This window comes from Caretta caretta, chromosome 18 (genome assembly GCF_965140235.1).
Source record: "Caretta caretta isolate rCarCar2 chromosome 18, rCarCar1.hap1, whole genome shotgun sequence".
NCBI lineage: Eukaryota > Metazoa > Chordata > Testudines > Cheloniidae > Caretta > Caretta caretta.
In genome coordinates this window covers 1,085,409-1,101,663 of record NC_134223.1, presented here as the reverse complement: position 1 = coordinate 1,101,663, position 16,255 = coordinate 1,085,409, and the positions used below count along the sequence as shown (strand labels likewise).

At 57.4% G+C, this 16,255-nt stretch overlaps 1 protein-coding gene across 14 annotated transcripts in view; it reads left to right on the top strand.

The window, feature by feature from the left end:
• The window catches only part of RAP1GAP (RAP1 GTPase activating protein), a 226,177-nt gene extending 211,685 nt beyond the window's left edge, over positions 1–14,492 (top strand). For 11 of the 14 annotated variants that reach the window (XM_075121050.1, XM_048825425.2, XM_048825426.2 and 8 more), the window contains 4 exons: positions 7,488–7,608; positions 7,924–8,023; positions 9,208–9,311; positions 11,593–14,492. In XM_075121050.1, coding sequence (XP_074977151.1) covers positions 7,488–7,608; positions 7,924–8,023; positions 9,208–9,311; positions 11,593–11,769 — 502 coding nt within the window. In that variant the 3' untranslated portion in view covers positions 11,770–14,492. Of the gene's footprint in view, positions 1–7,487; positions 7,609–7,923; positions 8,024–9,207; positions 9,312–10,516; positions 10,564–11,592 lie in introns of all 14 variants that reach the window. The other 3 variants (XM_048825424.2, XM_075121051.1, XM_075121049.1) reach the window with 3 other exon arrangements.
• Positions 14,493–16,255: the final 1,763 nt, after the last annotated feature.

Genomic DNA, 16,255 nt, shown 5'->3' with positions numbered 1-16,255 from the left:
CTATCTATGTCCTCCCCCTCCTTACGCTGGGCCAGGAAGCACTTATCAAAGTTCCTTGCAGTCTTGGGTCCCCCCTCACTCACCACAGCCGGGGCCCCACTGCTCTTCAGCCTGGCCAGCTCCAGTTCGTGCTGTCTTTGTTTCTCCTTCTCCTGACGCTCCCTCTCCTTCTCCTGACGCTCCCTCTCCTTCTCCTCCTGCTCATGTTGACGTTGTTTCTCCTTCTCCTCCTGCTCATGTTGACGTTGTTTCTCCTTCTCCTCCTGCTCATGTTGACGTTGTTTCTCCTCATGTTGACGTTGTTTTTCATGATCCTCCAGCTCCCTCATTTTCATCTCCCTCTCCCATTCCAGCCGCCTCCGCTCCAGGGATGGGGAGCTCCGCCGGGAGGATCCCCTGCTGGGTGCTGGGGTCAGGGTGCCCTCGGTATTCGCTGGGCTTCCCCCAACCCCTCCCCCAGACATAGGTAGGAAGGGTCTCGGGGTGTCCTCGGCAGCAGTCTGACCCCTCCCAGCCCGGTCAGGCCCCAGGGCCCACGCTGCGTCTGCCGGGCGGCTCCCCTCAGGGATAGGGATCGGGTCATCCAAGCGATCCCTCTCCTCCAACTGGGCAATCAGTTGTTCCTTGGTGGACCTCCCGATGCGCAGCCCCCTCTGCCTGCACAGCTCCACCAGGTCACTCTTAAGGCGTTTAGCGTACATCTCCCTGCTGGCCACTCGCAGGCCGGGCAGCTTCCCACGGTTTCCAGGAAAAGCCCTTAGTGTGCCAGTCCTTCTTGAGGTCACCACCTCTTTGCCAGGGTCGAGCTGCAGACTCCTCCGCCCCTGGGACTGCTCGCTGCAATCCCCCGGGGGACCCTGTTACTGCAAAAGTCTTTCTCTCTGGTCACACATTCCCAGGGGTTAACCGCCCCCCGAAACCGTCTCTGAATCTTCAGCACGCCTGGTCCCCGTCAATTCCCCTTCGTTTTACTGTTCCCCAGTCACTTACTGCAGGAAGCGCCGTTCACGGGGTGCAGTAGATCCCACCGCTGCCACCAGTTGTCACGGAGTGTGGGGGAGTCCAGGCCCTGCACCCCTCTTCCTGGGATCCACTGAGACTCTCAGCCAGCCAGTAAAACAGAAGGTTTATTGGACAACAGGAACACAGTCCACAACAGAGCTTGTGGGTACAACCAGGACCCCTCAATCACATCCTTCTGGGGGAGCAGGGAGCTTAGACCCCAGCCCTGGGGTTCCCTGTGTTCCTCCCCCCAGCCTCCAAACTGCCCACTAAACTCACCCCGCAGGTTCCCTGCTGCAGCCTCTGTTCACATTCCTGGGCAGAGGTGTCACCTCCCCCTCCCCCTCCTGGCTCAGGTGACAGGCTCTCAGGTCTCCCATCCCCAGGGCACATTCACAGGTCAACACTCCCCCCTCCCTGCTGAGTCACATCGTCACAGCTCCCCACACCAAAAAGCAGATGCAAGCCTTTATGGGGATGGCGGGGTACTATCAAAGGTTTGTGCCCCGCTTTAGCTCCATAGCCACCCCCATCACTGAGCTATGCAAGAAGGGGAAGCCAGACAAGGGGGTCTGGACTGAGCAGTGCCAGGAGGCTTTCCGGGCACTGAAGGAGGCTCTGGTTAGTGGCCCAGTTCTGGCAAACCCAGACTTTGACAAGCCCTTTGTGGTGTTCACCGACCCCTCAGACACAGGACTGGGAGCGGTGTTAATGCAGGAGGATGAAAAGGGGGAGAGACACCCCATCATGTACCTGAGCAAGAAGTTGCTACCCTGGGAGCAGCACTATGCGGCCATCGAGAAGGAGTGCCTGGCCATGGTGTGGGCCCTTAAGAAACTGGAGTCCTATCTCTTCGGGCAACACTTCATCGTGTACACCGAGCACTCTCCCCTGACCTGGCTGCACCAGATGAAAGGAGCCAGCGCCAAGCTCCTGAGATGGAGCCTGCTCCTGCAGGATTATGATATGGACGTGGTCCATGTGAAGGGAAGTGCCAATATGATAGTGGATGCGTTGTCCCAGAGAGGGGCCCCTGAACTTCCCCGGGTCACGGGTCAGAGTGACCTCGCTCAGTTCAATCTCAAAGGAGGGAGAGATGTGACGGAGCAGGGAGTGGGGAGGATTGACCTGGGGATGTTGCAGGGGAGTTTTACTGGGACTGTGTGCATTGGTGATGGGATAGCAGGGGGTGACTTCACTGGAGGGGTATAAGTAGGGGCATAGCGAGCAGATCGAGGGACGTGATCGTTCCCCTCTATTCGACATTGGTGAGGCCTCATCTGGAGTACTGTGTCCAGTTTTGGGCCCCACACTTCAAGAAGGATGTGGATAAATTGGAGAGAGTCCAGCGAAGGGCAACAAAAATGATTAGGGGTCTGGAACACATGAGTTATGAGGAAAGGCTGAGGGAACTGGGATTGTTTAGTCTGCAGAAGAAAAGAATGAGGGGGGATTTGATAGCTGCTTTCAACTACCTGAAAGGGGGTTCCAAAGAGGATGGCTCTAGACTGTTCTCAATGGTATCAGATGACAGAACGAGGAGTAATGGTCTCAAGCTGCAGTGGGGGAGGTTTAGATTGGATATTAGGAAAAACTTTTTCACTAAGAGGGTGGTGAAACACTGGAATGCGTTACCTAGGGAGGTGGTAGAATCTCCTTCCTTAGAGGTTTTTAAGGTCAGGCTTGACAAAGCCCTGGCTGGGATGATTTAACTGGGAATTGGTCCTGCTCGAGCAGGGGGTTGGACTAGATGACCTTCTGGGGTCCCTTCCAACCCTTATATTCTATGATTCTATGAGGGACGATACCTGAGCCTGTAACCTGAGCCCAGGAGCGGGGTTGGGGCCAGGTGACACCTTTTGCCCGAGAAGCTGAACAAAGGCTGGGGGAGGAGCCAGGGGGAAGCTGGAGAATATGGCTGTAGGGGGGCTGGAGTTTGGAAGGGGACTGGGGAAACAGAGGGAGCCCCAGGGCTGGGATCTAAGCTCCCTGCCCCCCAGATGGACCTGACTGAGGGGGTCCTGTTGTCTGTACCTACAAGCTCTGATTTGGACTGTGTTCCTGTCGTCTAATAAACCTTCCATTTTACTGGCTGGCTGAGAGTCGCAGTGAATCGTAGGAAGTGGGGGGGTGCAGGGCTCTGACTCCCCACACTCCGTGACACTGCCATGTGTCTCTGGGGGGAGCAGGGGGGTGCTGGGTCTGACTGCCCTGTGTCTTTGGGGGGAGCAGGGGGTGCTGGGTCTCACTGCCCAGTGTCTTGGGGGAGCATAGAGGGGTGCTGGGTCTCACTTCCTTTTGTCTCGGGGGGAGTTTAGGGGGTGCTGGGTCTCACTGCCCTGTGTCTCGGGGTGTGCTTTCGGGTGGGGGGTGCTGAGTATCGCTGCCCTTGTCTCGGGCGGCACGAGGGCTGCTGGGTCTCACTGCCCTGCATCTTTTGGGGGTACAGGGAGGGTGCTGGGTCTCACTGCCCTGTGTCTCGGGAGCGGGTATGGGGGCTATCAGGGTTCCCTTCCCACTCTGAACTCTGGGGTACAGATGTGGGGACCCGCATGAAAGACCCCCTATGCTTAATTCTACCGGCTTAGGTTAAAACTTTCCCAAGGCACAAATCCTTCCTTGTCGTTGGATGGTATCGCTGCCACCACCAAGTGCATTAGACAAAGATTCAGGAAAAGAACCACTTGGAGTTCCTCAAAAAGAAAAGGAGGACTTGTGGCACTTTAGAGACTAACCAATTTATTTGAACATAAGCTTTCGTGAGCTACAGCTCACTTCATCGGATATTTCCTGTTTCCCCAGAATATCCCCCCAAGCCCCTTGACCCCCTTTCCTGGGCAGGCTTGAGAATAATATACCAACCAAATAGGTAAACAAGGTGAGCACAGACCAGACCCTTGGGGTTTTATGACACTAAAAACCAATCAGATTCTTAAAAACAGAACTTCATTATGAAGAAAAAACTAAAAGAACCACCTCTGTAAAATCAGGATGGAAGGTAATTTTACAGGGTAATAAGATTTAAAAACACAGAGGCAAAACTTCAAAGTTACAAAAACAGGAATAAACGTCCCTCTTAGCATAGGGAAAATTCACAAGCTAAAAACAAAAGATAAGTAAAGTAAGGAAATACATTAAATTATGTGATGAAGTAGGACTGTTCTTAATGTTTTCTCTGAATCCTGGGTGGGCGCCTCGGTTTCCCCTATGCATTTCTTAAGTATCTAGGTGGTGGGATAAGGGTGTGTGATTGTTGCAGAGCCCTAGAGGGCCAGTGTGAGGCTGTCCGGACAGAGAATGGTCAACACCATGTCTCCTGTCAATTGATGGCCTGGCCCTCCCCTGCAAAGGGGCCAACTGAAGGTGTTGGAGAACGAAGAGATCAGGTGGCCTCCTGGCCTGGGAAAGAGACAAAGGCCAAGGGAGGGGCTGGAGAGTTTCAGTTTGGAGCTGGCTGGGGAAAGAGAGGGAGGCCCAGACCTGGGGTCTGGCCTCCCTGGCCCCAAGATGGACTTGACTTAGGGGTCCTGTTTCCTGTACCTACAAGCTCTGTCTTAGACCATGATCCTGTCATCTAATAAACCTTCTGTTTTACTGACTCACTGAGGGTCACGGCTGACTGCGGAGTTGGGGTGCAGGACCCTCTGGCTTCCCCAGGAGCCCGCCTGGGCGGACTTGCTGTGGGAAGCGCACGGAGGGGCAGAGGAGGCTGAATGCTCCGAGGTCAGACCCAGGAAGGTGGAAGCCGGGGGAGCTGTGTGTCCTGCAGAGAGTCTGCTCTCAGAGAGGAGGTTTCCCCAGAGTCCTGCCTGGCTTCGTGTGGAGTAGTTCCAGAGCATCGCCCGGGGACTCCGGGACAACTTACAATTTTTGTAATCTAGATGCTTATATCAGGTAGGGTTTTAGGAGCTGGTTTTTCCTTCCCTGGTCCCTCTCTGTCCCAGAGAAAACAACAAAAGACCACATAAACAAACCTCCCCCCAGAGATTTGAAAGGATCTTCTTCCCTTATTGGTCCTTTTGGTCAGGTGCCAACCAGGTTATTTGACCTTCTTAACCCCTTACAGGTAAAGGAGGGATTTTATGCTACTCTTAGCTGTATGTTTATGACAGGGGTGCTGGGTCTGACTGCCCTGTGTCTCAGGGTGGCGGTACGGGGGGTGCGGGTTCTCACTGCTCTGTATCTTGGAGGGGGAGCTCAGGGCTGCCCAGAGGCGGGGACAAGTGGGGCAATTTGTCCCGGGCCCTGCAGGGGCCCCCACGAGAGTTATCGGCAGCACTTCGGCGGCGGGTCCTTCAGTGCTGCCAAACACGCCTGGAGTGAAGGACTCACCGCCAAAGACCGGCCGCCGCTTCTTCTGCTCCGGGTCTTCGGTGGCAATTCAGCAGCAAGGGGTCCTTCCACTCCATGTCTTCCGCGAAGTGCCCTGAAGACCCGAAGCAGAAGGACCCCTGCCGCCAAAGACCCCAGGCCCCCTGAATCCTCTGGGTTGCCCTGGGGGAGCTTAGGGTGTTGCTTGGTCTTACTGCCCTGTGTCTCGGGGGGGGGCACAGGGGGGGTGCTGCGTCTCACTTCCCTGTGTCTCAGGTGGGAGTTTAAGGGGGTGCTGGGTCTGACTGCCCTGTGTCTCGGGGAGGAGTTTAGGGGGGGTGCTGGGTCTGACTGCCCTGTGTCTCGGGGGCAGGGGGTACAGGGGAGGTGCTGAGTCTGACTGCTGTGTTTCAAGAGGGTGCAGGGGGTGTCTCTATGGGTCGGTTAGGGTGGTGCTGGGTCTCACTGCCCTGTGTCTCGGGTGTGGGGGGGTGCAGGGGGGCTGGTGCTTGGTCTCACGAGGCATGTGGGGGGGTGGGTGTAACTTAGTGGCCTTTGGCAGGACACAACTGAGAGTATCAATTCAGGACAAATCGCTGAGAGCAGGGCAGTCACTGCCCAAGGCTGGGGGACCTTCACTATTAAGGCACACCAAACCAGCCAAACAGAGAAGACTTTGGTTTTACACCACCGGCTAACCAGAAGTTACACAAGCAATTCCCTGAGACACTCCAGTTTCCCACTATCACCACCAGTGCCATGCCATAGGGGGATGAATGCTTATGAAAACCAATACACCAGGAAAAGAAAAAAGATTCTCCCAATCCCAAAGGACCGAGCCCCAGACCCATGTCAATAGACCAGTCAGATCTTACCCACAAATCACACTGTTGCCAATCCTTTAGGATCTAAAATCTAAAACTTTATTCATAAAAAGAAAGAAATATAGATGAGAGTTAAAACTAGTTAAATGGAATCAATTACATACAGTGATGGCAAAGTTCTTGGTTCAGACTTGCAGCAGCAATAGAGTAAACTGCTGGCTTAAATCAAGTCTGTGGAGAACATCCACAGCTTGGATGGGTCATTCAGTCCATTGTTTACAGCTTCAGTTTGCAGCAGTAAGGAGCAGGATTGAAGACAAAATGGAGGGTTTCCTGGGCCTTTTATATCCTCCGCCATGTGGAAGGACCCCTTTGTTCTTACTGTGGAAAATCACAGCAGCAAGATGGAGTTTGGAGTCACATGGGCAAGTCACATGTCCCTGCATGACTCAGGTCTTCACAGGTGGAGCAGCCAATGCTCACATGCTACGTTGAATGTTCCCAGGAAGGCTCCTCATATGTAGATTGGAGTCACCCAAGGTCCACTGTCAGTTAAGTGTTTCTTGATTGGGCACTTAATCTGAAGAATTCTTTCTCAGGAAACAGGAAATGCTTCCCTGGTGCTACTTACAAGGCAAATTACACCCTTTTCATAGACACCTCACCTGACCTCCTTTGTACCAGATTTTGTGCAACTATAGGAGCTTGGTTGCAATAATGATCTATACAGTCACAGTTCATGTCAATAATGTCACAGGGGGGTGCTGGGTCTCACTGGCCAGTGTCTTCAGGGGGCATAGGGGGGTGCTGGGTCTCACTTCCCTGTGTCTCAGGGGGGAGCTTGGGGGGGGTGCTGGGTCTGACTGCCCTGTCTCGGGGGAGTACAGGGAGGTGCTGGGTCTCACTGTCCAGTGTCTTCAGGGGGCATAGGGGGGTGCTGGGTCTCACTTCCCTGTGTCTCAGGGGGGAGCTTGGGGGGGTGCTGCATCTCAGTGCCCTGTGTCTCTGGTGGGCATATGGGGGTGCTGGGTCTCACTGCCATGACTCGGGGGGCAAGGGGGGGTGCTGGGTCTGACTGCCCCGTGTCTCAGGGGGGTAGAGGGGGGTGCTGGCTCTCAGTGCCCTGTGTCTTGGAGGGGGAGTCTAGGGCATGCTGGGTCTCACTGCCATGACTCGGGGGGCAAGGGGGGGTGCTGGGTCTCACTGCCCCGTGTCTCGGGGGGGTAGAGGGGGGTGCTGGCTCTCACTGTCCTGTGTCTTGGAGGGGTGCAGGGGGGGTGCTGGGTCTCACTGCCGTGTCTAGGTGGGGGCTTTAGGGCGGTACTGGGTCTGACTGCCCCATGTCTGCAGGGGGGAGCCAGTGTTGCAGAGGCCCGAGGTGCTGCGGGACTTCTCCCGCTCGTCATCCAGCGCCAGCAGCTTTGGCAGCGTGGTGGAGGAGAATGAGGGTGCCGATGATTACATGGGCATGGTAAGTCAGGGTGGAGCTTGGCGCACTGGCCCCTTTCCCTGCCTCCCGGCCTCGGTCTGGAGGGGTGCTCGCTGCACAGAGCAGGTCCCTGCTGGCCACGGGGCATTGAGGGAAGATCGCAGCCACGGAGCGTGTCCCCTGGGTGGGGGGTTCCTGTCAGCAGGGCCGGGGGGGCTCGGCGGCTGGGGTGGACCCAGTACCCTCAGCTGGGAGGGGGCTCTGAGTCTCCCAGGAGGAGCCCATTTCAGGAGCTGATCAGCCGGGGAGTGTCTGCCTCACCTCCCTCCCTCCCTCCCTCTCCTGTGTGTGCCGCAGGAGAGCCAGGCCTCGGGGACGCCCCACAAGCGAGACTCCTTCATCTACAGCACCTGGCTGGATGACAGCCTCAGCACTGCCAGCGGGGGGAGCTCTCCAGGTACCCAACCGGGACCCCACCCATTGCGGCCCCAGCCACCACCAGCCCCGGCACCTGCCCCCTCCCCCTTTCCTCAGAGCTGCCTCTCTGAGACCCTCCCGATGCTTCTATGGGGCAGGAGCCTGGCCTCTGCCACAGACCTGCCATCTGGGGGCTGCCATCACACTGCACCGGACCCCAGCCTGGGGATGGGCAAGACAGCCTGGCATCTGGGCTTGGTTGCTGGGAGAGCCAAAGGGGCAGATGATAATCACTAGCTCTTGTATAACATGTCAAAGTGCTTGGGCGCTCAGATGCTGTTAGCAGGGGAATCTGATTCTCCATTTTACAGATGGGAGAACTGAGGCACCCAAGTTCACACAGCATGCCACTGGCAGAGCTGGGAATAGAGCCCAGGTCTCTTGAATCCCAGTGTAATGCACTGTCCACTAGGCCACACTGCTTCCCATGCTGGGGTGCAGAGCTGTGGGGGGGGGCATACACACAGTTAGGGGAGCGGAGTCTCAGGGGACCGTAGCATCAGGAAAAGAACTGCAAGGCTTCAAACTTTCCAAATGGCTGGGAAATCTTCCTGCTGCCAGCTGGGCAGCCTGCTCAGGGGGGCACTAGAAATGCCACAGCAGGGAGATGCTGCCGGTGGGGCATCGGGGAAAGGCAGAGCCCTGAGTTCAGGCCACAGCAGGCTGCAGCTGCCGTCTCCGCTCACGCTGCTCTATGCTGCTGGAGCAAGCACAGCCAGCTGGTAATGCGAAGCACGCTGGGTTTGGCTTCAGTGTAGCAGGTTCCTTTGTGCTTCTCTGGAAGTGTCAAGCAGCCTTAAAGGGGAGCAGAAATGGCGCCCAGTGAAGCCTGCGTGTGCAGCGGGCTTCCACTGCCAGTGAAACACTGGAGCGAGGCCTCTGTACCTGCCCTGCTCCCAGCCAGGGCAGGGCAGGAGGCATACCAGGGGTCGATCAGGCTGTGGTCAGGGGTGTTGCCCTGCAGCTATTCTCTGCTTCCCAGAGGGTTCTGCCCAAGCTCTGGCCTGGGCCGAATGGGAATCGTTCCCCTGCGTCGTCCGTTATGAACATGGCTCCACCACTTGCCTGTGCCCCAGGTTTCTGGCTACCAAGCTTTGGACATTTAGTTCTCCCAGCCGTGCTGGGAGCTCACGTTTCCCATTCCTGTCTGACTCTGCCTTCCAGGCCCCTCCCAATCTCCCCAGCCGGAGCCCAGGAAACCTGGAGACCCCGCCTGTCCAGAAATCAAAATCCAGCTGGAGAAGTCTGAGCAGCACACGCCCCACCTGGTGAGTGCGCTAGGGCTAAGGGCCAGAGCCCCGGGGAGAGGCCAGTGGGCGTTTACATGCAGGACTCCTAGGGCTTGCCCGCGAGGGGCGGGGGAGCTAGAGGGACTCCAGCGCTACCCCGAGGAGCCCCCACTACTCAGCACCTTGGCACCAGCACGGCTTTGCAGAAGAGAAGCAGTGTCTGTTCCCCTCCCCCACCTGACAGCCTGGCGCGTAGAGGGCCAATTCCTGACCATCTCTCTCAGACCAGTGAACATAGAATCATAGAATCATAGAATATAAGGGTTGGAAGGGACCCCAGAAGGTCATCTAGTCCAACCCCCTGCTCGAAGCAGGACCAATTCCCAGTTAAATCATCCCAGCCAGGGCTTTGTCAAGCCTGACCTTAAAAACCTCTAAGGAAGGAGAGGCATGGCACCATGGCCCCCTGCCCCCCAATTCTGGGCGGCCTTGCCTGGCTAGCTGCAGCGTTCTGGCCCTCACTGTGCCCCCTGTGCAGGACACTCAGACCCCTGTCACCCCCGCTTTGGGGCACTGGCCAACAGCAGCAGAAGGGGGCACATGGGGCGGCTGGAACCCGTCGTGCGAAGTGGGATTCTCCAAAGCACTCAGCAGGGACTCCCCTCCCTCCCCCGGGGGTAGCTAGCACCACTGGCTGCAAAGAAGCCACGATAGATCCAGCTCCGGGCACTCCACCATCCTGCCTGGTGCAGGCCTGGAAGCCTGAGCGTGTCCCTGGTCTGGGGCCCCAGAGACCCTCACGGAGATCTATGCGGCTGTCTAGGCTCAGCACCAGTGGACAGAGCTTTGCCCTCAAGGAGACAGCTTTTGTCCAGAGCCCCTGGGGCAATGTGCAGCCTGTGGCCTACAGCCACACCAGGGGTCAAATGCTTCTAACTCACCCTTATCCCAGCTTTGCCTGTGAGTCTCCGTCCGCTGCCTCGCTCAGGGCTGGGCCATGGTAGCCAGGAGCCCCGAGCGTCTCAGTCCCTGCTCGTGGGACAAGGGGCAGCCATCCCTGGGCCAGGAACGGCTACTCACTCTGGCCTAGCCAGTGTGCCAGACACAGAACTATTTAACCCAAGCTGCACCCAAGGCACGCCTGCCCCAGGGCCGGATGGACACCGAAGCAGTGGTTCTCTGTGGGTTTGTTTGTGACCCCAGGGTTGTGGTTAATGTCCCTGTCTGTGTGTCTGTCCATGCAGAGCTGCTAGCCCCTCACCTAGCCTCCGTGGACGTGCATCCCCAGAAGGTCAGCACCCTCTCAGTCCTGCCTAATTTGCCGGCTCCTGGGGCAGGATGGTTATGGGGGGTGAGGGTGGGCAGGGTTTTGCCGGAGCCTGGGGAGGGATGGTTATGGGAGGGGGTACAGGGCTTTGCCAGTACCTGGGGAGGGATGGTTATGTGTGGGGGAGGGCAGGGCTTTGCCAGTGCCTAGGGCTGGGATAGTTATGGGGGGTGAGGGTGGGCAGGGCTTTGCCGGAGCCTGGGGTGGGATAGTTGGGGGGCAGGGCTTTGCCGGTGCCTAGGGGTGGGATGGTTGTGGGGGCAGGGCTTTGCCGGAGCCTGGGGCAGGATGGTTATGGGGAGGGCAGGTCTCCCCCTCCCGCTGAGGCTGGTCTCTTCTTGGGAGTACAAGCGCCCCCCCCCAACCCGGCTACCTGGGATTCGGGCTCTGCTATGGGGTAGGGGCTGGCACTTGAGCCAGGCCCTGGGCCTTTGGGCAGCTGCCTTGTGCCATGTTGGCCCAAGAGCTGCTGAGCCAGTTCTGAGCTGCCCTCTGTGTCTGGGGCGGGCAGAGCTCCTGGGCTGCTCCACTCCCGCCCCGTCCATGAAGGAGGCAACGGAGGGCAGCACGTTCTGTGGATTGTCTGTATTGCTTCCTTGGTGCTTCTGGGCAAGGGGTTTCCAGGCCCCCTGGCAGGGATCCCCATTGCATCTGTTAGTCCCAGTCGACAGCTGGCACGGGGAGGCTGGAGGGTGAGAAATCCCCCATTCACAGCCCTGAATCCTCAGATTTCCCAGCCTACCTCAAGGGCATGGCTGACATACGGCCGTGCTATGCCCAGAATATAGAGCTCTCTCCATGTGTGCAGAGCCTGCAGGGCTCCGGGACCTGCCACACTGGGGCATATGGATCATTTTTGGGGTTCCTGCTCCTGTTGGGCCGTGGTCTCCCCAGATCTTGGGCCACGGATTGTGTTTCCCCATGTCCCACCCACTGCCTGTCGTCCCTTCCACCTCTGTACCCATGGTTACCCCCATCTCTGTTCCCCCCTAGCCTGGAGAAGATGGGAATTCTCACGGCCTGTGCTCAGCGCCCTCGCCCCACTCTCCTTCCCCTGCAGCACCCACACAAGAAGCACAAGTTGAAGGGCTTGCGGAGGGCCCCGAGCTTTGTCACAGCCGAAGACGACTGGCCCATCGCCAAAGCAAGCAGCCGGAGCCTGTGGCCTAGATGGCCGGGCCAGCTCCCTCCTTCCCTTCCCACATTGCGGCCAGGCGCTGGCTGCTTGAGAGCTGGAGCTTGTACACTGGGAAGGCCACCGCATGGCTGAGGGGGCATCAGGCCACCCGCCCGCGCCCAGAGCCTCTCCCGCAAGCGACCAAGACCTTGGAAGAGATTCCCGGTGGCCTGCCTGTCGTGTGCCCAGCCCCCAACCAGCTCGGCCTGCTCTGCACTTTGCTGACGGGACATGCGGTGCCAGGCACTTCACCCATGCCCAGCCCTCGGACCCTGGGACATGCCCTGCAGCCCAGAACACCTGGCAGGCCTTGAAGGAACCTCTCCAGAGAGGAAGCCATTTCTACCCAGGCACCCAGCTTCCAGGAATGACACTATGGTGTGTTAGAGCCCAGCAACTCCCCAGTGACAGGCCAATAACCTCTGGCAGCTAGATGCTCCAGCCCCCACCTTTCCTGGCCAGCTGCGTCCTTGTTCCCCACCTGTGGGGCCACCTTGGCCAGTCTCACCGCGAGAGCCTCCCTCAGGGTCGTCCCTGGGAGTCTGACCCAGCCCCAGAGGAGGAAGGGTGGCACGTAGATGATACCTAGGGTGAAGGGTGCCCAGGAACCAGCCTAGCATCACTGGCAGAGCCCAGGCTAGGGAGGAGTCCTGGGGGAAGGAGGGATTGGGAGATATGGCAAACTAGAAGTGGGAACCTGGGCCAAGGGAGAATGCCTGTCTCTGGCCCTGGCCTGGAAAGCCATGCCTCCAAATGTGCATTGCCAGCCCCCTGCAGCTCTCTGACAGGCTGGCCGGTCTGCAGGGATGTGGCCAGCACCTGGCTCTTGCGAGTGGCGGGGGTATGTACCCCCTCCACCCACATCTGTACACAGCCACCTAGCATGGCCTCAAATAGCAGCCATGGTGCTGGGCTGATGCCCAGGTGCGGAGGAAAGAGCCAGGCCTGGAATAGCTCTGCCTTGCCAGAGGGAGGGCTGCTTCCCCCTCCCCTTCATCTCCGCATGCCGGACTGGTTTGCAGTGAGCGTGTGGCTGGCCTGTGGTCTGTGCCCCAGTGCTGTGGGACACGAGCCAAGACTCTTCAGCATCCACTGCTGGTAGCCCCCCCCCCCCACGCAGGCCCCCCTGTGCCTGCAGCCTTTCAGCAGTGTCCCTCTGCAGAGTGCCCTCGCCATGGCACCCTACGTCCCAGCTGCTCCATGAGCCCGGCAGCATCCTGGGCCCCAGCACGAGGGCTCCCTGTGCACACAGGCATCCACCAGCCGCTCTGCCCGCGCCTCCTCTCCCGCCCTCAGCGACGCCCATACACTCCACAAACACCACGGTAGCTCTGCCCCGTGGCCAGCAGGGGGCGCCCCAGCCCCCACCCTGTTCTTTGCGCCCTGGAAGCAGGGTCCTGCGGAGAGCAAATGGAGAGCACGAGCTAGTGGTGCCAGCCAGGGCTGCGGGCCAGGTGGGCTCGTGAATGGCTGTGGGGAGCAATGTGGGGGCAGTGTCTTCAGACTGGGGTCTGTGAGAGCTCGGCTGCATTAGGCTTCACGACTGCCCAGCTCTGGGGCACCCAGGCCTGATCAGGGTGGAATCAGAGCGTGTGTGAACCCAGGACTGGGCAAACGCCTGACGACTTTAGAATAAGTTTATCCCAAAGAGCCATGACGCACTGACAGACAATCTCTAGCAGACCCATTGCAGCCACCCGGGTTAACCCCGGCTCCTGCTGCAGGTGACCGGCCAGTGCGCTGCCATGCTGCACCAGGAGCCCGAGGCACAAGGGAGGTTCGACAGGCCTGGGCGGGAGAAGCCAATTTGTTTTTTCAGGGATTTTTTTAATACTTTTTTTCCCAAAAAGCTTCCTGAGCTATTTTTTAGTTTTTGTTTTTGATGAAAAAAATTACTCCTAAACCCCCGACTGGTGAGTTTTCACAAACATCTTTCTGGTCAAATTTCCAATTTTTTGTGAAAATAGTTTAGCCCAGAAATGTTCCGTTTATGTTTTTTCATTGACAGACTGGAACATTTTGACGAAAGTGATGCAGGGTTGCCAGAAGTCCCTGAACCTAGCCAGGGTCCCCCAGAACTGGGCAGGGGGGAAAATTTGACCAAAATAAAAATTTTCCACCAAAAAAAGTCATTTTGCTGAAAAATACCTTTTTTTTGGAAAAAAACATTTTTGGGGGAAAAGTCTGCCAGCTGTGATATTAACCTCTTCTGTGCCACTGCCCAGGGTTACGGGCAGCAGGCCGTTTTGCGGCCACAAAGCGCGCACGATGCACTACAAAGAGCAGACCTACGCTGCTGTCCAGCGCAGCTTCCTGGCCTCCACAGGGGTCACCAGCCACCCTGAGTCCATTAGCTCCTGAAGTAGGATGACCTTGGTGTGTAGCCATGGGGGTCTGTTTTCATGTGGGGGCGTGCACTGCACATTGTAAAAAAAATATATATTGAACTGGCTTCCTCTGCGGGCAGGAAGGTACAACTCCCTGATGTGTGTGTATTTAATTTTAAACTGCCGACTGTCTGTGTAATATAACTATGCTGTGGACACCCAGGGGTATTTTATGTCTGTGTTGTATTCATTTTTTTTAAAGCGACATAAAATGCATTGGATCCAATTCTAAATTAATGTTCAGAAACTAATTTTTTTAAAATCTGAGATTGTGTTTGTGTTTCTGGTGAAATATGTATAAAATAAAGTTCTATTTATCGCTATTGTAAGATGACACTCTTTGCAAAAATGATTTTTAAGAGGCACAGGCTGGAAAATAAGATGAACCCCCTGTGCGGCTCCAAGGTGGGTGTGGGGAGCAGGGAGCCGAGGGCCAAGGCATCTGGCCTGGCCCTGAACCATCCAGACAGGGACCATACTTTGCATAGCTCAAGGATTTTGTAGGCAAGGATCTCAGTGGTGATGAGGTAAATCCCACTCCAAGGCAGGGCCATGCCACATGCCCCATTTCTCAGATTGTGACACTGATGCAGATTAAGGCTAATTTTTTAAGGTGCTCCCTGCTTTTGGTGCCAGACCTGAAGCACCTTGGCCCAGAGCCATGGAGGTATTGAGGCACCTAATTCCACTGAAATCAATGGCAGTTAGGAGGCATAATACGTCTGAGGCTCTGGGCCCTTGAGCCTTGTTTCTGAAAGGGCCAGCTATCCCCTCTGTTCCTGTTGAACTCAGTGAGGTCGCACCTCTGCAAAGCAAGCCCCGGCATCTCAAGTTGCCTAAAGTCAGTTGAGCTCAACCCCCCCTTCCCCCGCTCTCCTGCCCTCCAGCAGCATGCCTCCCCAGAGCCCTCAGCCAGTGCAAAGGAGATGGTGGGGAGGGGGGTCCCCACCCCTAGATTCAGCCACAGCAAGGCAAAGTGTGCGGGGACCAGCTGCAAGCCAGCGCCCATGACACCAGGCTGGGACCCAATGACTCCGGAGCGCCGGGGCCAAGCCGAGCCCAGCAGCCATGTGGCCAGGCGCTCCTCCTGCCTGGGCTGCACTGCTCCCTGTGGGTCTCTGGATCAGGGGGGTCGTGCTCGCTGGACTTCACTGGGTTCCCTCCTGCTCTCTCCCTCACCTCCCTCTCCCCACCAGGAAACAGCTGTCCCCGTGCTCGTCCCCGCCAGTTTCTGCCCCCAGCCAGTGTCAGCTGAGGTGCCGGATCAGCCCTCGCTGGGGACCCCCTCCTGGTGCGTAGCTGGCCGCCTGGCACCTGCTCAGCTCTGGGGCCTCGTCCTTGGGCTCAGGGTTATGCTGGTGCCATGCTCCCAAGAGCCACTAGATGGTGCTGTGACCCTATTGCGTCAGGCCTGGCCATGGGCCCCGGTGGCCTGTGGGGTCTGCCCCCGGCCAGGGCTGCGCTGGCCCAGCCCCAGCCCTCGCCCAGAGGAGGCAGCGGCCAGAGCAGGGGCACAGGCAGAGCCAGAGGGTTCCTGGCGGCCAAGCAGGGGCAGCAAAGGGTAGAGCCCTCAGGGCGAGCGCTGGGAAACTGGCAGCTCCCACCCGAGCCTGACAGCTCCCGTGGGCTCATCCCCATGGCGGTTGAGTGCCTGATCTCACCTCTCCGCCCCCCAGCCATTATGGACACTTGCCATAGAATTTATTAGGAATGTAACCAAAAATCCACCAGGCCTGTCCAGAGCCCTCTAGGACACTGCATAGAGCAGCTTACCACTGTATGAGACTTCAATAGCTTGGCTTAAACATTCTCCAGAAAGGTGCCATCCTCTAACCCACAGATGGGGCCTTGGCTTCTTCTGAGAAGAGACGGCTCAGCTGGCTGAGAATTTTGCAAGGCAGCCAAACATTCATTTCCAATCAGTGCAGGATTCAATTCCAAGTCTCCTGGGGTGTTAGTGGGGACAAGGACTTTGGAATACCCTAGTCTAAGCAGAGCCCCTCCAAATGCTAGAACAGGAGATGTTCCCATTCAGTGAGCCTGCATAGGGGGAAGCCCCCTTGCTCCCCCACAGAATCATAGACTATCAGCG